General features: G+C 45.3%; 4 protein-coding genes across 4 annotated transcripts; all 4 read right to left on the bottom strand.

Annotated features, from left to right (window-relative positions):
* Nucleotides 1–1,938: 1,938 nt before the first annotated feature.
* On the bottom strand, nucleotides 1,939–5,243 carry LOC137906584 (synaptogyrin-3-like). The gene is made up of 4 exons (XM_068750870.1): nucleotides 5,139–5,243; nucleotides 3,310–3,544; nucleotides 3,046–3,191; nucleotides 1,939–2,166 (listed from the first exon to the last, which is right to left on the bottom strand). The coding sequence occupies exons 1-4, from the start codon at nucleotides 5,241–5,243 to the stop codon at nucleotides 1,939–1,941; spliced, it is 714 nt and encodes a 237-aa protein (XP_068606971.1).
* Nucleotides 5,244–5,977: 734 nt separating this feature from the next.
* zgc:136472 (uncharacterized protein LOC678514 homolog) lies at nucleotides 5,978–8,962 on the bottom strand. Its single transcript, XM_068751385.1, has 11 exons — nucleotides 8,779–8,962; nucleotides 8,481–8,681; nucleotides 8,206–8,330; nucleotides 7,961–8,098; nucleotides 7,597–7,704; nucleotides 7,226–7,351; nucleotides 6,942–7,139; nucleotides 6,751–6,871; nucleotides 6,334–6,515; nucleotides 6,153–6,242; nucleotides 5,978–6,061 (listed from the first exon to the last, which is right to left on the bottom strand). Exons 1-11 carry the CDS (start codon nucleotides 8,960–8,962, stop codon nucleotides 5,978–5,980), a joined length of 1,557 nt encoding a protein of 518 aa, XP_068607486.1.
* Nucleotides 8,963–13,215: 4,253 nt separating this feature from the next.
* Nucleotides 13,216–16,698, bottom strand: pdia2 (protein disulfide isomerase family A, member 2). Its single transcript, XM_068751137.1, has 11 exons — nucleotides 16,410–16,698; nucleotides 15,905–16,111; nucleotides 15,300–15,433; nucleotides 15,084–15,221; nucleotides 14,744–14,860; nucleotides 14,524–14,649; nucleotides 14,227–14,421; nucleotides 14,024–14,144; nucleotides 13,657–13,835; nucleotides 13,428–13,559; nucleotides 13,216–13,341 (listed from the first exon to the last, which is right to left on the bottom strand). The coding sequence occupies exons 1-11, from the start codon at nucleotides 16,696–16,698 to the stop codon at nucleotides 13,288–13,290; spliced, it is 1,692 nt and encodes a 563-aa protein (XP_068607238.1). The 3' UTR covers nucleotides 13,216–13,287.
* A 920-nt stretch (nucleotides 16,699–17,618) lies between these two features.
* LOC137907157 (protein PERCC1) lies at nucleotides 17,619–18,410 on the bottom strand. The gene has a single exon (XM_068751471.1). It carries the CDS (start codon nucleotides 18,408–18,410, stop codon nucleotides 17,619–17,621), a length of 792 nt encoding a protein of 263 aa, XP_068607572.1.
* Between the last annotated feature and the right edge of the window lie 1,626 nt (nucleotides 18,411–20,036).

Raw genomic sequence — 20,036 nt, 5'->3', positions numbered from 1 at the left:
TCCAATCAGGAGATCTCCACAGGGCGTTTGGGCAGAACCGTCGGGCTGTGCGAGAGTTTGAGGCTCTCACGAGGAGATGTTTCCCTTCCCTCCATCATTATCCTCGTTTAGTTAGTCCCCTGCTGTGTTTATTCCCCCTCCGACCTCCTCCCCGCTTGCTCGCCTCCTTTTGCCCCTCCTTTCACATCAAGCATTGATTGGCGTTCCAGATTAGTTTTACCTGAGGGGGTTAAGTATGGATCAAGATGCTGACCGGGCCGTTTGAGTGCGCCGGCGTACAGATGTAGCACGAAGGAGCTAGTGAGTCTATTCTTTTTGTGTTTTGTGGTGAGGAAATATCATATTTAATAAACCTCAAATGTTAAAGATGATAAAGAATTTTAAATGTAAGAGATTCTGATTATAATTGTCCTCATTTATTCACTGCAGGCCATTTTTAGTAGACTTAATCCTCCAAAAAGTCCTCTTTTTTTGTACCTCGATTTGTTGTTCACTATTTACTGGTGGATTATTCTCAGTCTTTCCAGGCCAAAGCAAAGATGGAGATTTTTGATATTCCAGAAATCTCCCATGCATCAGTCAGAAAAATGAATTTGCATTTCGGTTGAAATGACGTAGTGTCGCCTGAGGTTTAGCTGTTTCTACCTCGCTCCTCCCTGACCCCACCCACACAAACGTCCATCCACCTGTCCTCTTAGTATTCTCAGGGTAGAGGTAGTTCTGTTAGGCATGTGACCAGAAGTCTGCAGAGAGGTAGAGTGCCCCCTGCTGTCCGGAGTTGGAGCTGGCACGCCTCCTCCTGCTGTTTGAAGACTTCTTCACTGCAAGGTGAAATTTAAGCAAAGGCTAAATGTAGAGAAGGGCTTATTCAGGTGAGATGAAGGTGTGTATAACTAAGATTTATATTTTAATAACATAGCAGCGATGATATGAGAATCACAGAGATGAATTTCTACGATGTTGAATGTCGGTTTATCTGCTGGTGACGATGAGGATGGATGATGCATGATGATGTTAGCATTTTAGGATGTTGATCATTTTGTAGAATGTTCCTGCAGGGAGTGATATACAGGAAGCTCCCCTGCAGCTACGCTATTGGACAGTGCTGGAATAAAACCGCATCCTGTCTGACTTTCATTTGACTCTCTAACCTCGTGTGTGAATCTGTCCTAGAGTTGTTGTTTTTTTTTAAAAGGGGTCACCATCCTTCAACATGAGCCGCTTAATCCAAAAATAAAGCGCACAGCTGCTGCTCACTTCTGCTAATGAACTCAACTCAACTCAAGTACGCCATCCAAATACGATCCTTCAGCACTTGCTGATTAATGCCCATAACACGTTCTCGGAACGTTGTCTCTACACTTAAATTATATTAAGAAGTGTTTATTACAAGAATCAAAAAGGAAATTAAGCAAACAAAGGCAGACACGTCACTCTGTTTACCCCCAGCACACTTTTATTGGATTTTAATACAATTACTCACAGCCAATGGTGGTGTTTTGTTTTTTTAATTTCATCACGTCAGCATGTCACACTAAAGTATTTAATCACATGAATATTTAACATGGAAACATTCGGAATGCATTAAGCTGTCCTGCGTTTGTGGCCTTGTCCAATACTGGAACCAATTTCTGGGAGGCTACTAGATTCGTCAGAATCTATTGGATAAGCTACATTTCTGTCAACCAATGGGAAGCCAAAGGTCTGCAGGGCGGTTTGTGATTGGTCAGACTGATTGAGGCCAGCTTGCACTTGTCCTGCATAATTCCCTGTATCCGTTTCAAAGGCAGGTGGAGCATCATCACGGATCTAGTCCATGTTAATCTGCACTTCATGCAGCCAAGGTGTGTGTGTGCGTGTGTGTGTGTGTGTGTGCGTGTGTGCGTGTGTGCGTGTGTGCGTGTGTCATTGGGCTGACACCTTGTCCCCCGGCTGTCCTTAAAAGGCCGGAGCCATGGGTCTCTGCTGGGTGAGTTTCTGGGGGTCCAGGGTTTCGGTGAAGGGCGGCGCCTGATAGGGGTTGGTGGTTACTATGGTAGCCCCGTTGGCGATGGGGTAAGGTGTTGCGCGAGCGTTGCTGGGCATGGGATCCAGGTGTTGCCACGTGAACAGATTTGTGTTGCTGCCAGTCAAGAAGCGGCGCGTCGCGCTCAGCGTCAGAACAGCCTGTTAGCGACACAAAACACACACAAGAGTTAGCAGAAGCTAAATAAAGTAATGAAAATGTGACATTTTGACCCAATGGTGACACCATAGGGTCTAGTTTCTTTTGGACACCATAAATATCCACATGCATAGCGTGGACTTTAGGAACCTTGTGAGACGTTGGTTCTTCCTTCAGGGTTCGCTGTTTGCATCAATTTAGTCCGGCCTAAAACATAATCCAGCGTGTCAAATTACTCCACATTTTAGCTCCAGACCCATTGTGATCCTTAATTATTCTATAATCTCATTATAATCCTTTTCATTTATTCCCCCTGCGCTGAGAGTCATATTTGGATCCTTTGTTAATCTCTAACCGAGGCTCCCTCTGAATTGCATCTTCCGTCTATTGTTTAAACCATAAGTACGGAATCAAAGGCGCTCAGTCTCAGAACAATGAAGATGTCGTTTACATTGTTGTGGGATAATGGGAGAAAATTCTCTTCACTGGTAAACAAACATCATCCCCGGTGGAAGTCAATATTTTCACCTTCTTCATCCTCTGATAATTTAGAAATGACACGATGGACTAGAACAGACCTGCCATTAGATACTGTGCAACCTTAACATGATTACAGCCCATCCAGCACTCGCCACCTGACAGTTAGACGAAAGGCCGCCACATGTTGTGCGCTGAAATTGTTTTAACTGGCTCCTTGGAACTGCGGATAATAAATCAGTAAGTCTCCGCCTGGCTGGAAGTTTTCTCACGTAGCAGCTGTCATAATTCAGAGGAAATATAACTTTAACATCCTTACAAATTTACACCTGGAAATTGTCTAGTGCATCCACAGCTTGACCTAAGAGATCCAGAACCATGACCCAAAAGTTAAACATACAGACCCAAGTAAGGATGGAGAAGAAGCAGAAAGCAATAATGGCTCTTGCGGCGTCTGAACCCTGGGCCAATGGCAGCTCATCTGGAGAGGTTGCCTGCCACTGATTGGCCAGAAAGCAGAAACCAACAAACCACAGGAAACAGGCAAGACCTGGAGGGGGACAAAGAGGAGTCAGTACAGGTGATCGTGCATCGTCATAGAAATCTCTTTTAAAACGAACTCCATCCTGATTATGTCTTACTTCAGCGAGCTTTGTTTTAACTTGTACCTGAGAAGCCGAGGTCCAGCAGGACAGCCCGTCTTCTGTCTCGGATATTACTGATGGAGGGAAAGTAAATGTCCAGTATGAGGAAGAGGATGCTGCCCAGGAAACAGGCCACGCCCAGGGTGATGCCGTAGTTACAGGCGTCGGCGTTGTTGTTGAACACGCAGAGCAATCGCTCGCTGCCGATGTTGATGTATCCCTCATTCACGATGCAGCTGAATACAACCATGGAGAAAACCTGCAGGGAAGCATGCATGGAAAGGATTCCTTTTATTGGTTCATGCAAATCACGCATAAACAGAATGCACCGCCCCTCCACCAAAATGTATGGAAATCTGACCTGTAGTTTGAATCCCACCATCAATCCAAACAATCCCTCCCACCCTCAAGGTAGCCCAACTAAATCTCTCTTTATCTATCTCACGGCCTGATACATTTGAGAGTTTTCAACCATTGGTTGGACATCTGGATTACATTTTCCCTATATGATCATGGATTGTTGATGAATTTAATTATAGGCTAGTCTAGAAAATATTAATCACATTTACTAAAAATGAAAATTGAAATCCAGTTAAAGAGTCATATTTTGTATTTTGCTGGCCTGCAGTGGCTAAAGGATACTCTGATCATTTATTTATGCAGGAGTACGCTGCGGGGCGATGGTGGCGCAGGTGGTTGAGAGGGTCGTCCTATGGTCGAGAGGTTGGCGGTTCGATCACCGGCTCAGGCACATGTGTACACTGTCGTTGTGTCCTTAGGCAAGGCACTTCACCTACATTGCCTGGGCGCATGCGCACGCGGTGACCGGCGGCAGACTACAGTTAGAAATTGCCCTCTGAGGAACAAATCAATGAATTTTTTTTTTAGTAAAATACAAGTAATGGTAGAAGATTTCACAATATATCTGTATTATGTATTATAGCCTTCAAATGTGGAGCTAGTTTCTGGGTAGCTAATCTGGAATACAGGTGAAGATCAAGTAATCAAAAATGTAATTAATAAATATGCAAAATCAAAAGGTGTTTTATTTTGAAAGGGCTGTTTTGATAAAAAAAAAAGAAAAAAAGAAATACTGCTGGATTAAGTTCTTGAATTAATAAATTGAGTTCTAATGAAAATATTGAATCAAGTTAAGATTGGCTGACAACTACTGGAAGATGAACCCATTAAAAATAGAAGAAATATACATATTAAAAAATATAAAATTTTGTTTCAATTATTTTATTTTTTTTCTCTTAACATAAAGTTTAATCCAGACTTTTCCAATAATTGAAGTTGATTTCTAATACCACAACAACTTATTTAATATTTTATCATCACACAAACATTCATCAAATGATATAACCCTAAAAGCCGGTACTCGGTGTATAAAGCCGCTACTTGGTGTATAAAGCCGCTACTCGGTGTATAAAGCCGCTACTCGGTGTATAAAGACGGTACTCGGTGTATAAAGCAGGCTTCCGGTGTGAATGTGAAAAACACTGCTTTCTGATTTTAAGTGTGAATTCATTTTTAGCTGTGTTTTATGACACGTTGACCTGATTGGATTTTTTTAGGACACGCAGACACGGAAGAGTCTTTATGAGCTTCTGTTGGATCATGCGTTATGGTGACTCGCAGCTGCGCAGCATCCCCGGTTAACGGGAACTTATAGATAAACATGTGTTAACGAGCTCCAGCCTGCGGCTGCATCATATAAACGTTCATCACGCCCATCCAAAGAGAGAAATCAGGAGGCTTTCATATAGAAATATCCGTTTCTACAAATCCTGACGCGGTTTGGAGACAAAGAGACAGAGAGGCCCGTCCATTGATGCAGAGGACGCGCTTACCCACGACATCAGTCTGAGGATGGTCCGGGGATGCGTAAAGAAGGCGACGGGGTCGAAACGGACCGCCCCGGCCCTCGCCGCGCCGAACGCGCCCGCTCGCTCCATCCCTCCGACCAGCTGCTGCCAGGTGTCGGCTGAGAGGAGGAGGAGAGTCGGCCAGAGAGCTGCGCGCAGCGGCGGCGTCCTCCTCCAGCATCCGGATGAAGTCACGCCGCGTCACCGCCAGCAGCTCTCCGGCGTCACCTCGCGATGAACCGTCGGCGCGCGTTCCCGGTTCCAACTCTAAAGACGTTATTTATTTATTTATTTTAATCAATTTAATCGATTTTATTTTTAAAATGTTTAAATCTCTTGACAGGATGTTTTACCCCGAAGGAGACGTTTGTCTGATATTTCAGGATTCTTATCACGATTATAATGTTGTGTGATGCTGTTGGGAAAACCAAAGATGTTCAAACAGATTATAATCTAGAGATAGGTGGGGGGGGGTCCCAAATATTCAAGATATACTATGTGTTCCACTTCCACCAATCAGATTTGGGGGTGATGCATCACCTATGCTGTTAATTTGTTTGTCCAAAACGTGATTTTGATGAAATGTGTCGGGGCGGCTCTCGACCCAGGGAGGAGTTTATTAGAGGTCAAACCCTTTCAGGTGGATCCGATACGGCAAGAATGAAGAAGAGACATGATGCATTCAGAGACATCAATTTTAAATATAGGCTTTAATGCAGTTAATGAAAGCTTGTTTCTGGAGAACTGACACAAAGACACACACAAAGACACACACAAAGACACACACAAAGACACACACACACACCAGATACATCGTTTTGGGATTAAAGCTCATCTTTGGTTTCGTTGGCTTTTTTCTCCTCCTCAGCTTTCGCGGCCTCGATGTACTTCCTCCTGTCTTCGTCCTCCTGGAAAACACAGAAGAGGGACGTTTATTTTTAAACAGGAATATAGAGAGCAGCTGTCAAACGGGGGGGGGGGCACAAAGGAGATCCTCACCTGAACTCTGTCTTTTTTTGCTTTCTCCATCTCTTCATCTAAGAACGTCATCAAGTCCTTCAAGTTCTTCTTACCGGTGTAAACCACGGCCTGACAGGACGCACAAAACGCACGACAAAATCACACAAAGCCGAAGCGCTCAGAGTCTGGCGTCATGAACGAAGGGCGACGGGACGCATACTCTCTCGGCGTGTAGGGCAGGGAACAGGCAGAGCGACGGGGAGGAGCCCTGCATTGACATGTCGATGTCATTGGCCGAAGAGTCGATACGAGCAATGACCACATCCTCTCGCTTCTTCACGGCCTCGGCTAGCCCCTCCCACAGAGGAAACAGCGAGCGGGACTCCTGGGCGTAGGGAAGATCTGAAATACGCATTCATTGTTGGGTTTAATGCTTAAGATTTGAACCCCGCAGCCGTGACCTCATTGTGCCGTTGATTTGGAAAGGTCACGGCGCCAGCTATTGCCTGGCATGACCTCTATACGACCTCCCCCACCCGATTCTCTCTTTTTCAGGTCCTTGTGCAAAATCCGAACACAACATGCAAATGAAAAGCCTTGCAGGAGAGCACAAAGACAAAATAAGGTCTTTACTTACAGAAGAGGACGAAGACAGTCCTGTCGGGGTTAAAGGCGACCTTCTCCAGCGTCATTCCCACCAGCTCCTTCACCGGCTGCTCGTCCCAACCTTCAGGAATCGGCTCGCTCTGCATTTTCGGCTGTTCGCGTCAAAAAACGTTATTTACGCCGAGCTCCTCACGCCACGGCGCTAATGAAATGCAAGTTCACCTTAGCCGTGCCATCCAGGTAAGACAGGCAGAACTGTCTGATGGTCTCCACTCCCAGGGTGTCGGAGGGCAGGTGATAGGTCACATGGTCCGTCAGGTTGACCAGTCGGATGAGAGGAGCCTCAAACGGCCGAACCCGGAAGTATTCCATCAGCCTGCCGTTACGAGACTCGTCCACGTTCACCAACACGAACAAAATCTGCACGCGCACACACACACACACACACACTCACAGGTGAAGGCTGATGACGGCAGCTTGCTGTTGGAAACGTGTCTGGTTCTTACCCTCAACCTGAATGTTTCTGCCACACCGTTAAAGGCAGAGTAGATCTCTGTAAAGTCTGCAGAGCTTTTGTTGACAAACAGAAGGGCGTGGTTTAACACGGGCGACGCCAATATCTGAGCGGCTGTCTGATAGAGAGAGAGAGAGAGGATATCCTGATATCTTTCTATAATAAACAGCACGAAGGAGTCGCGGAGAGGCCTCTGATTCTGATAACAGATCATTCATTCATTAGCCCAACCCCCTCGATCAAGATCATTTTAGAAAATAGAATTACAATATTAAGAAATAGAAAAAAATGGAATATATATATAAATATTTAACATGTGCATCTTTAGGTTTATATGCTTTATAAATGTTCGTGATGCTCTACCTCTCCTGTGTACTCGGTGACGGGATCCATCTGGTACACAATGATAAAAACAATCAGCTCCTCTTTGGATGTCTGGGGCGTCATTTTGTAAGCCTGGATCAGCTTAGACTGCAGCGGACACACACAGACACACACACACACACACACACACACACACACACACACACACACACACACATTTGCATTCGTGAATTAAACCCCATCTAAACTGTCCGGATGTGTACGTCTGCAGGTTCCTGAATGCACCACTGTGATTTCAGGATTCACTCTGCTACGTCCGGTAATTAGTCTGTCCCCAGGACGGTGCAGACATTTTAAAGACTCAAAACTACATTTAAAATGCTCACACCTTCCGCCAGAGTACCTTTTTGAGCAGAAATACGACGTCGTGTGTCAGACTGTGTTTATCGATGACTTCGTTGTCCTGTGTGACAACGAAGTTAATATCTGGAAGGTCAATCACTGCAGCGTAGAACACCTGGACATACGTGTGGTTTAGGTCCTGGACACACGCACACGCACGCGCACGCACACGCACACACACACACACAAACTGATTAGACAATTGATTACAGCCATAACATCAACAGACAGCCGTAAAAATCAAACCTTAAAGAACCCAACCACAGTCAGGTCCTCTGAGGCCTCTGATTGGCTCAGATTAGCGATGAGGTCAGCAGCAGATCCCTCCCTCCTTTTCAGCCAGGTCAAGATGGAGGCGGAGCTCTGAGGAACTTGCAACATAGGAAAACAAATATTTATTACACAAACTACACAAGACTCGACCTCTGTTGAAGAAGAGCAAAAATAATAATAAGGAATAAAAAAGATTTCCGTGACACTGATTCGTGTTCACATCGTGGTGAGCTGTTGTTCACTCGTACCAGGACATTCTACGGGGTTCTGTTTGTCTCCAGAGAGGTACAGCCTGATCGCAGGGAGACCCGTCGCATTGAGTTCTTTAGCCAGGTCCTTCTCCTTCGTCACCTCGACCACCGCCAGTTTGACCTTTGACCCCTGAAGCTCTGCAGCCGCGCCTTCAAACGCTGCCATGATTCGATGGCTGTCTCCAGACAGAGGAGCATCTACACACACACACACACACACACACACGCGCGCGGTTAGGAATCAATCAGGAATATGAATACGCTTTAAACACGTAGGTCCAAATCAGGAACTCACAGAAGTACACCAGCAGCTGCTTGTGTTTCCTCAGCGACCTTTGGAAGTTCCCCTTCGCCAGCTGCAAAACTCCGTCCTTCTCGGGGGCCGATGTATCTCCGCCAGGTTGCGCGTCAGCGGCGACAAACGCGGAAAGACAGAAGGCCATCGCAGTCAGCAGCAACGCTCTCCTCATGGCGGCCATCTTCTCCCACCGTCCGACAAACTGGACCCAGGCTTGATGGGTTCGTGTGCGTTCGCCTATCGGTGCTGAGCTGCTCGTTGAAAATGCTTTTTGTTATCTGCAGGCCCACCGGCCTGTTGCTGATTAACTTTCCTATCTGAACCCTGCTGTAAATCTGCTATTGGCTGCTGTTCATATATCTGAATGCCCTTTGTCTAAAACATTCAGCCTGAACAAGGTCAAAATGGAAGCACAAAAACACACAACCTATATTACTATGGTGTTAGCACACAGGTGTTATAATAAAGTTTATTTCCCTATTATCAAGACAGTGATAATTAACATTTTGACCATGTTTACGCTTGGATACCGTTTTTAATGTCTTCTTAAGGTGGAAAGAAAGGAAAATTTATGATGTAGAAAAGGGAAATAATTTGCTTTGTTGACATAAACGCTGCACATTTTGCATGAATCATTATAAAAATAAAAAAAACACACAATTTTCATTTTTACAGATAAATTAGTTTGCGAATGAATTTCTCCCCTGAAATATTTTACATGTTAAAATCAAACATTTACAGTCATATTTTGTCACTCGTTGTTTTGTGGATTCTTTTAGAGGCCTCGCCCGCCCTCATAGAATCCTGCTGATTATTCACTGGAACGAGATCCAGACCTGCTCAGAGTACGATAACGCCCACAGGAGGACATTTGCCCGTAGCTCCTTATCAGGTGGCAGAATAATTACCCTTCTCTTCCTTTGATTCACATTGCAGGCATTTTAAAATGGAACATGGCAGAAACAACCAGCCACCATGTTTTTCATACCATTTCTTCATCCTCATATAAACACTATAAATGAATTCCGAGCGTCACACCCGAGTCCTGATGAACACATCTGGTGCCGTTAGGTCAGAACACGATGATCCGCAGAACGGTTGGATCCCGCCGTTAAGGAAAACGGGAAGCGGCCATCAGCTGAGGGCAGGTGGAATTCCCAGTGAGTTTTTGTAGCAGGAAAGGAGCATGAATCCATCCGTGGAAACCTTTCAAACTGCATCAACCGCTACTCCGCCCATCTTCATGTTCAGTTTGTAATATCTATATCTATATCTATATATATATATTAACAAAAAGCTTAGATCACAAAAATAAGGAGGTGGTCAAGCCATGTTTGCTCTCGGGACCGTGTGCAGATGTCTTTTACACTCGGGGCAGGAATGATGTACATCCTGGGTGCTTTCAGTAAAAAATGGAACCAAGCAGAGGCCCCAGAAACACCTGAAAATGAGACAGAGTCAGGCCGGGACGCGCTCGCACAGATGACTCAGCATTCTGATATCAAACATGCGTGCTTGATCCTCACCCAGAAAGTGCGATAATCACACACAAGAACCAGCTATGGCTCCCGGGCTTGAAGGCGACTTTAGTGGTGACGATGCGCTGGCAGAACGGGCAGCGAACCAAACCTGGGCTCTCTGTCAGGCGGTCACAACGGATATGAACGGCCTGCGGTTGGGTCGAGACCGTTGTATCGACAATCTCTGAAGCGCCAACTGGTACCAAAGAGGAGATTAAATCAAAGAGAACATTTAATATTTGATGCGTGCGGCATTGACAGAAGTGTAGAGACGTAGACGAGCATCGCATTTCACTCTTTCATTTCACCTGCTTCCACATAAGAAGGAGGCGGTGTGGAGCAGGAGGCATCATAGGAGGGGGGAGGAAGGATAGAAAATACTTGAGGCGGCGAAGCAGGAGGATGGAGAACGGCATCTTCATAGGGAGGAGGTTCCATCAGGAGACCATCCAGTCAGACGAGGGCTGGGGATAGAAAGAATTCACAAAAGCATCCTCAGCGTTATTATTTCTGCTTCAAGATTACTTAGAAGTTTTAAATGTGAAATGTTTGACTGTCAAGTTATGGTGAAGTTCATTCTTTACCTTGGAAGTATAGAAGTTGGTAAAAAAATTAATATATTTTTGCAGTTTTAGAAATGTTGGCCAAATATGACAAAACATCAAGCGGACTGGAGATACTGGGAGATGAGACAATGGGAAACAGGTTGGACCGGGAGGAGGAGCCAAGCAGTGACAGGTGCAAACAATCAGACCAATCACTGCGCAGGAAACGCGGAGAAGAGAAAGACGCGTACAAAAACACAACAATAAATACACACGAGACGGTAAATAAGTGAAATACACGAGAACGGAAAATGAGAGAGGAAGAAAAGCTCCGAAATAAAACAGGAAACTGCTAAAAAGACAACAATAAAAGACCATGATGTGACATTAAGAACACAATATATATAGTATTATAGACAAATATACAACTGCAGGAGTAAAGTCCAACACAAACCGTGATTCTAAGCCAGAGGCACATAGCAGTAAATCCGGACAGCAACCACGGCCTCCATAATGTTTGAGTAAATTTCTTCCACTGTAGTTTTACTGGTTTTATTTAAATAAAGGCTCTGAATTCCTCCCCCATCACTGTCGACCGTATCACTACCATTCAGAAGTTAAAGATAAAAATGTCCCCTTTCAGAGGTAAGATAATGCAAAGGTATGCGTCTGACTTTTTACCTGCGGGAAGTTTATCGATTTAAAGTGACAGTGTCAAAAAAACACAGATTTAAAATACAGTCAGAAAGATATATACATATATATCATATATATCATATATATATATATATATATATATATATACACATACTTCTTAAGTGTAACACTTTTATTCTCAACAACTTTCATGGTTGAAATAAGAGAATAACTGTCGTGTCCTCCTCTTACTACTGCCCTGAAAAAAAACTTCAAATAGACAGTTTCAAAAACTTCAAATTATTTTAACTGTTAATTTTTACAATGAGGTGAAGTGTGTAGACTGGCCCGACTCGTGATAAGATCTTTAAAGTTAAAATAGTCCAGCGTCAATAGACAGAGCAGTAATCAGGAATAATGTGATTCGTCTTCGCTGTTTAACGACAGATTTTCTTCAAATTGGGTCAAATGAAACCAAATATCAGCCGTTTAGACACACATGATGACTGTTGCTAAGTAATGCTAACTTACATGAGAATCCTGTGTTAACGAAACATGATACATCCAATCCCTATCCCATCCGAGCAGGCACAGTCGGCCTCTGCCAAGAGTGTTGTGAGCAAAGAACAAATGTCTTTCCGTTCCACTCAAAGTGGGAGTGAAATCAGAACAGCAGTCTCTCCGTGGACGAAGCTTGGCTGGCAGGTGAAAACATCCACCATGTCGGTGACATCACAGCCTGTCATACCTGTTTCACTCTGGAATTAGAAACACTCTGCTTCCCGTATAGATGAGAAACCTAACCCTCCTTACCTGTTCACCTGCTCCAAACACGTTGTTCACCTTTTTGTTTCACTGCCAAGGAACGGTGTTGAGATATTTGCTTAGCGTACGTTTTGTTTTTTTTACACTTTAAGATGAAAAATAGAACCAACAAATGCCCTCAGAGAAAAATTCCACCAAGGCTGCACATTTTCTTCAAAGTGTCAGCCCTTCCTGTTCTCTTGAGCAAATAATTCAACGTCTCCACCCCCTGTGTGAATCTCTGATATGAGTTTCATTCAGATTTGTCTTTAAGCTTTGGAGGTAAGCGGCTGTCCTCCGGGCCCTCGATAGTGAAGAAGAAAAACATGGATTCACTCCTTAGTCCAGAAGTTTCCTTCACTGGAAAACCTTCCAATCACTTTTAATCACTCAGTCCAAACAATCCTGATGCGGTGGTGGTGGTGGTGGTGGCTGATGACTCTGCTGAGACTGATGGGGCTGGAGTCATTATCAGTTTGGTGAAATCTTTTATGGCTTCATGTTCTCCTCCACTTTTGTTCCATGGTTATGTCAGATTCAGCATGCTAAACAATATACATTTGAATATGAACAGACGAGCGTTGTCTTTGTGGGTGTGTTAGCATGTTGATGTTAGCGTGCCTGCATTTGTTTGTGTGTGTGTGTTGTTTTCTTTGCTCTGCTGTGGTTTTTGAGAAAACGACGCCGTGGACTCATGAGAGCAGACGACCGGGAATGAGAAGAATAAATGAAGGTTTTTATCTGTCAATCCACTTCCTCCTGACTTATCCCGTTCCTTTCTTTCATGGAAAAAAACCTTAATCTTTTATTCATAACATTGATCATGTATTGAAGATCATTTACAGAAACGTTTTACATAAATTGAAGTAGAATTCAAGTCATGACACTTTGGAGAAAGTATTTCATCCGAAGTACAAAACATTTTGTTACCCAAATTCATCTATTTAGAAAACCTGGAATATGTTTTGTTGTTCCTGATTGGCTGTAAAACCAAAATGACATCACAGCTCGTCTTTAGTTTTATTGGTCGGCACCTCTGTGGACTTATTCGTCTCCTGAAAGAGAGTAAATGAAATGACAAACTGGTGACTGGAGTAGACTTACGCTAAAGGTATACAAAAGCATCATTAGGAATAGAGACCTCATCATCACCAGCTTCACCATCTTCCTCATCACCCACATCTCCGTCTTCTTCCTCCTCGGGCAACACTCCTCCAGCATCCAAAAACCTAGAAAAGGTCTCCAGATTCCTTTCTCCAAGGTAGTCGACCACCTGCAGAATGACGGAGAGAAAAAGGAGTGCTGAAGGCAGGACGAGTGAAAGACAAACTCATTGTGTCCTCATAGGTGGGGGTGGGGGGGTACCTTACCTCTTTACCACCAGCTGGGAAGTATTTTATCTGCGGATATGATTCAATTTCAGAAAACGCCGCCTCATTGGCTGAAGCGTCCATCTTGGCTATGATGATGTCATCGTGGCCGGCGTACTTTTCACCCAGCTTCTCCCAGATGTCAGCCAGCTGCTGACAGTGAGTGCACCATGGAGCGTCTACACAACAGAAGGTACGAGGGTTCATTCTGTATGTGGCAAGATTTAAAATTGGGAAAACTGACTTGTTTTAAAGTTATATCCTTTTTTTACACTTACTTGTCTCTGCACCGTCTCAACTTATTTCTTACGTATTATTGTAAATATTACATAATTAAATTAAATTACAATTCAAAAAACAAACTTACAGAACTCCACAAAAACATTTTTGGTCGGGTCAAAAGCAACAGACTCCAAATTCTTCCCCACCAGGACTTTGACCGGTCCCTTATTCCAGTCCTCTGGGACGTCCTGGGATTTATAGTAAGGCTGCACCACAGAAGAAGACGGGTCACGCGTCAGCGCCGGCATGTGTCTGAACATGCAACGTGCACGTGTGTCCGTCCACTACCTTGGCGGTGCCGTCCACGACCTCCTGGCACAACGCTGCCAGTGAACCGCTCGTGAGGTTGTCGGTGCTGATTGCGTACTTCTTTTTGGTTTCCATGCTGATGAGGCGGACCGTGGGGGCGTCGCTCGTCGACACGCCAAAGTACGTCAGCACCTCGGGAATGACGTCAGACACGTCGATCAAAATGAACAGCATCTGGACGCGGGGACGAAGAAAGACAAGACAGTCGAGGATAAAGGAAGTCCAGGAGGGTGTACCACACACACACACACACACGCACAGACACACACACGTTACCTTGCCCTTGAACTTTTGAGCAACAGTCTTGGATTCGTCCAACAGGGATGTCTGACTCTCCACGGTGGAGTTGATGAAGAGTAAGACGTGCAGGCGGACGCTGGAGGTGAAGATCTTTTGTGACGTCTGAAAACACAGACAGAATCCTTTTAATATAAGTTTACATTTATCATTTTATTGATCATGCCGGTGTGCGTGCGTGTGTGTGTGTGTGTGTTACCTTCTGGTTGAATGGGATAATCAGCTCCAGACTGTTAACGGCGATGAAGTCGATGACCTTTCCTTTGTCCAGCTTCCCGTCATCTGGCAGCCCGAAGTCTGCTCTGCCGTCATCAAACTAGCACACACACGCACACACACACACACACACACACACACGCACGCATTCACACATACACGCACATACATTGCTTGTCCAGATTTGATTCAGAGTTATTATTAGAAGAGTTTCATCTCTCTACGCATGAGGACAAAATCGTGTATCAATTTGAACACTAGGTGGCAGCAAAGCTGACTTTGTATCAGCTTCTACGAACCGCTTGACTCCATGTCTCGTTTACCTTTTTGAAGAGAACCACTGAGCTCGATTTTACTTCATATTTCTGGAAAACCTCTGGACTCGCCGACAAAGCGAACTCAGAGCCACTTTGGTCCAAAGCCATTTGTCGAAACGCTGCAGCGGCCTCACTTTCCAGATCCTAAAACACATGCAAATAAAAAATGAACCGAGAAGCTTGACTGTTGGTGAGGACAGAGAAAAACAGATTAAAACTTACATCAAAGAATCCAATGACAGCAACGTTATGGGAATCGATGAACCGAGCAGCGGAGTCTGCAGAGTCGAGGACGGGAGCGCCGGGACCCGTCCGCCGCTTCATCCAGGTGATGATCCCCTCTGGAGACCGCTGACCTGGCAAACGCACAACCACGAAAACATTAGGGTCTATCAGGATGAAAAAAGTAAAACCAGCCAAATCCAAAAAAATAATTTATTTTAAAATATGAAACTGTGAGTATTTGAGTGAAGTTTAACTATAATACTGCCAACATTTAGCTTAGCTTAGCATTAAGACTGGAAACGTGGGGCGGGAAATAACACGCAACTCTCTCCATAGTGGTAAAATTTGCCTTGCAGTGTTGCATTGCATATTTTAAAGTCTAAAAATTGGCTGACTTCCTCCACAGCTCAAAGACAGGTGTTTGGAAATGAAGAATAAAAGCAAAGGTTCATTTCCATAATCAATGAGCTGGGACATGAAAAGACGCGGTTTCTCTCGTCAAACAAACTCAGACCTGATAGACAGGTGAAACTGGGAAAATTACAGGTAAAGCAAACACCCACTGGAGTGTGTCGATCACAAGCGCGTGTCCGTGCGTTCACCTGTGAAGTCGACGGGCTGCTTCCGGTCGCCGTCGATGAACAGCTTCAGCTGGGGGAAGCTGTCGATGTGGAATTCCTCAGCCAGCTCTCTCTCCTCTGCGGCGTCCACCTTGGCGAGGCGCATGGCGGGTTCCTCGGCCCTCAGCCGCCCCGCAGCCTCGGCGTAGGCTGGTTCCAGCTGCTGGCAGTGGCCACACCAAGGAGCATCTGCACAAACGTATTGCAGTCACTCGTCTGTTCGCCGATAGCGGCGGCCGTCGGCTGTGGGAGAGTTGGGCCAACACAACATCTGGACGGGAGCAAGGTCACATGGGCTTGTCTGAATGATAAGCTGGTGAGAGGTGGGAAGGCGAGTCAGTATTACTTTTATACAGTATTATATCTACATATGTTCCTACTGGTACTGTCGGGTACCGTAAATGAACCCAGACGTCTTCCATGTCCTCTCAGAAGGCTCCTGGCCGGCGATGGGTCGGCTGTTTTGTGTTACAGAATGGATACTCACAGAATTCTACCAGCAAATACTGATTTTCACTGAGAGCTCTGGCGAAGTTGTTGACGTGGAGGACCATCACGTCTTTCTCCTCCTCTATCTCCGTCGTTTTCTCTTTCTCTGGTGCATCTTCGGGCTCCTCGTTCCCCGTATCACCCGGAGCATCTCCCGCTGGCGTCTCTTCTGGTGTTTCCGTCTGCTTCTCACTGCTGCTTCCTGTCTCTTGGTCCTCTTGGTTGCAGGAGGCCCGCAGCAGCAGCAGGCCCAGCAAGGCCATGGACAAAAGCGTGGCCGTCCTCATGCCGGCGTTTCCTCTCTGAGCTGTCTCCTCTGCTTGGGTTCAGGCGACCTGCGATGCGTTTGTCGCTGGAAGTGTGCAGCTTTTATTTGTTTAAGATAGAGAGTGTGTCGAAATTTTACTGGCCTTCCCGGTCATCCAATCAAGCGGTGTGCCTACGGGGGGGGGGGGACTCGGTCCAGATGAACCAATCACGCATCGCCCTGTAGAGTCAGAACTTAAAAACCGGCGGATCCTGTAACATTGAATCTTTTGTACAGATACAATATCGTTCTCCTTCTAAATTTAGTTATTGATGCCTGATTGGGTGCTTGGCTTTCAGACGAAGCCTGCAGCCATTCCTTATTAAACTTTCATTTGCTGGCAAAATCCAACATGCCATGACGCCGGGGGGTTGTTCCTAAGCAGTGAACAGACTCCGGGTACAAGGCTTGGATGTAGATTTTAATCTCATTTGAAGAAAGAATAAAGAATTTGACATATGTTGGGAGATCAGGTGGGAAAAACTATAAATGAGGTTTTAATGTTAAAATGTAATCTCTTTTGGATCGTCACCAAAACGTATTCAACTATTCATGTAAACATTCCCAACATTTTCAGAAAATCATCCAGAACTTTTTGAGTTATCTTGCTAACGGACGGACGGAGGGAGAGACAGTAACAAGTAACAAACTGCAGCTTCAGAATGCTGTTCAGTAAAAAAAAAAAAAAAAAGAAGCATTTTTATTCTAAATAAATAAATATAATCAAAATAATTTTGGTGCACTGGCCCTTTAAATCCACATAAACGATGATTAAAACTGTGAACAACACGATTTATTTACCAAAGTTGAAAACAAATCAAAGTATTTCCCAGCTGTCTGTTCGACACTGTTGTGTTGTGTTGTGTTGCGTTGCGTTGCGTTGCGTTGCGTTGCGTTCGCTCAGTGCTGCATGTGTGTGTTCTCCGTTAGTGTGTGTGTGAACTCCGGGTTGGGATCCCAGTTTGCCAGTAAGTCGCTGAAGTCCGGCTGAGTGCTGTCCAGACCGTGCGTGTTGTAATGCATGTGTGTATCAGGATCCGTGTGTGTGCCGTCCTGAGAGGGCGTCTCGCTGCTTGTGTGTGTGACGTCAGCGCTGCAGCAGGGGGTTGGTTCGGCCCAGAAGCTGAGCGGGAGATGCCGCTTGACCATTGGCCGGCCGCGGCCCCGACTCGGGCCTCCGCGTGAGAACAGTTCAGCCAGGGGCCCCAAGCCGCCCACGCCGTCCTCATCGGCAGAGGTCACGACCCTGCCTTCCGGGGCCTCCGGACTTCCTGCTCTGGCGATTTTCAGCAGGTCGTCGTAGTAACGCAGACGCCCTCCGGCGGTGATGGAGACAGAGTCGCTGTAGATGTCGCAAGCTTCTTGATCGTCAGAGCAGCGACCGAAATACCGCTGGACGTCGTGGCTAATGACGTCTGCAAACCTCAGCAGCTGTTTGGTCACATCTGGAGCCGAGTTGTCGGCGGCAGCGGAGAAAACGCCCTCTAAGCATTCCTCCTCATCTTCCTGAGCTTCAGATTCTTCATCCTCCTCATCGACTTCCCTTTCCTCCTCCTCATCTTCTCTAAACTCCTGCTTTTCCTCCAGGATCTTCTCCTCGTCTTCTTTGCAAGGAGAGGAATGGAAAAGCGTTGGGAAGAAGGCCGGAGCCACGGCTCGGCAGTGGAAGTTTGTGATGACGCCCGCCGCCATGTTGGATCACGAATGCGGGGAAGCTCAACAGCTAAGAACCAAAACGACAGCTCTGCCCTCGGTCACTGATGGTGCCGCACCATCATGTGATGCCGCACCATCAGGACCGACGGCCTATATATACCTGCAGACGTGGGCGTCGCCCCCCCCCCGGCGGATGGGGGAAGCTTCCAGAACAAATATTTGCATGCCTGATTGGCCAAACGCACTTTGTTTGCTTTATCGCCGGGCAACCAGGCAGGGGGGTCCGAGGCTAATGGATCCTCTGCTAGGGGACGATGAAGAGTTTACACACACACGAGCGCACACGCCATCGCTTTTTTCCGTCCCTGTTATCAAAGACCAGTTAAAGGATAAAAGAGCATGAAATTGAATCATATGCTGTTTTGACTTCTAAAGGGGAACGCTCTGAACCGACATGAGCGGCGCGTTGAGTTTGGTGCACAACACAGGACGCACAATCGGGTTCAAGCCAGACCATCTTCAGGACGTCCCATCAGCGTCTCCTGCGGCCTGCCGGACAGAAGAAGGGCCGAAAGTGGATCAGATGGTGCCACTAACTCCGCCCATTGAGCAGACGGGATGAGAGGATTAGTTTCTTTTTTTTTTTTTACCATCTATAAATGTGAAAACCAAATATTTACACCGTCCACATGGTGATCCGGATCATCATCATCAAAATGTTCTAACTTGGTATCTTTATACACCAACCATAAAAAGTAAAAATAAATCGGAGTTGATTTTGGATCCATAAATTGGTTTTAATGTTAAAATTTAATATTTTTTCTTGACTTCATTCTGGATCAGATCCAGAAGACTGTGATTTTTGGTGAGTGAATTGAATGCATATTTTACAAGATCCAGATTTTTTTTTTAAAGGCCTCGATTAGAAATGGGGAAATCCGGATTTTTTTGGGGGGGCATCCAGACAGGTATCCAGATTGCTCTCAAAATTTAATGGGACCGACGTTAGACCAAGATCCATCTTCAAACAGACAAACGGTGACAAAAACCTAACCTCCATGGCGGATGAGCGAAGGAGCAGAAGAAGAAGAGGGAAGAAGAAGAAGAAGCGTTGCAACATGGAATTTTAAATAATTTTTCAACATTTATTTGAGTGCATTTTAACACTTTATGTGCTGGGTTGCTTTTGGGAGATAAAGCCATGCGTGTTTACAGCACATGCAGCATGTATGTTAGGCGTGTTTAGTTTGTTTATAACAGCCATCAGTCATGAAAGACATAATTAGATGATTTAAAGTTTCACCGATTAAATCCTGCTCTCCTGATTTCAGTGGCCATAACTCACATCTGTATCTATGTAAATATGTGCATGTGCTTCTGTTTATATGTTGACGTGTTGAGCGTGAACGTGTGTGTGTGTGTGTGTGTGTTATCAGGACACCCTGACTCCCCTGGCCTGCTTGTCATCAGTATCCAGGCTTCTGTGTTGATTTTAGGCCTAAAGATCAATAGCGGCAATATGTCAGCTCTCAAGAGCCTGACAATGAATTACACACACTTTTAGGCACACAAGCACATGGACACACACACACACACGCACGGATTTGTCTCATATGTGAAATTCATCATAATAATTAGAGTATATATAGTAAAACAATTCCA

Source organism: Brachionichthys hirsutus, chromosome 17 (genome assembly GCF_040956055.1).
Source record: "Brachionichthys hirsutus isolate HB-005 chromosome 17, CSIRO-AGI_Bhir_v1, whole genome shotgun sequence".
Classification (NCBI taxonomy): domain Eukaryota; kingdom Metazoa; phylum Chordata; class Actinopteri; order Lophiiformes; family Brachionichthyidae; genus Brachionichthys; species Brachionichthys hirsutus.
The sequence above is the reverse complement of the archived record's forward strand: the minus strand, read 5'-3'. Positions and strand labels throughout refer to the sequence as shown.

Excerpts from the sequence above, each read along its gene's own strand:
- LOC137906584 (XM_068750870.1), bottom strand. The coding sequence starts at position 5,243 with ATGGAGCGAGCGGGCGCGTTCGGCGCGGCGAGGGCCGGGGCGGTCCGT. Across the intron at positions 3,545-5,138 it reads TCCTCAGACTGATGTCGTGG|GTTTTCTCCATGGTTGTATT; the intron begins GTAAGCGCGTCC and ends GCTTCCCTGCAG. Across the intron at positions 3,192-3,309 it reads GCTGGACCTCGGCTTCTCAG|GTCTTGCCTGTTTCCTGTGG; the intron begins GTACAAGTTAAA and ends GTCCCCCTCCAG.
- zgc:136472 (XM_068751385.1), bottom strand. The coding sequence starts at position 8,962 with ATGGCCGCCATGAGGAGAGCGTTGCTGCTGACTGCGATGGCCTTCTGT. Across the intron at positions 8,099-8,205 it reads CTGTGGTTGGGTTCTTTAAG|GACCTAAACCACACGTATGT; the intron begins GTTTGATTTTTA and ends GCGTGTGTCCAG. Across the intron at positions 7,140-7,225 it reads CAGAAACATTCAGGTTGAGG|ATTTTGTTCGTGTTGGTGAA; the intron begins GTAAGAACCAGA and ends GTGCGCGTGCAG.
- pdia2 (XM_068751137.1), bottom strand. The coding sequence starts at position 16,698 with ATGAGGACGGCCACGCTTTTGTCCATGGCCTTGCTGGGCCTGCTGCTG. Across the intron at positions 16,112-16,409 it reads GTATTTGCTGGTAGAATTCT|ATGCTCCTTGGTGTGGCCAC; the intron begins GTGAGTATCCAT and ends ACGTTTGTGCAG. Across the intron at positions 14,861-15,083 it reads CAGTGGTTCTCTTCAAAAAG|TTTGATGACGGCAGAGCAGA; the intron begins GTAAACGAGACA and ends TGTGTGTGCTAG.
- LOC137907157 (XM_068751471.1), bottom strand. The coding sequence starts at position 18,410 with ATGGCGGCGGGCGTCATCACAAACTTCCACTGCCGAGCCGTGGCTCCG.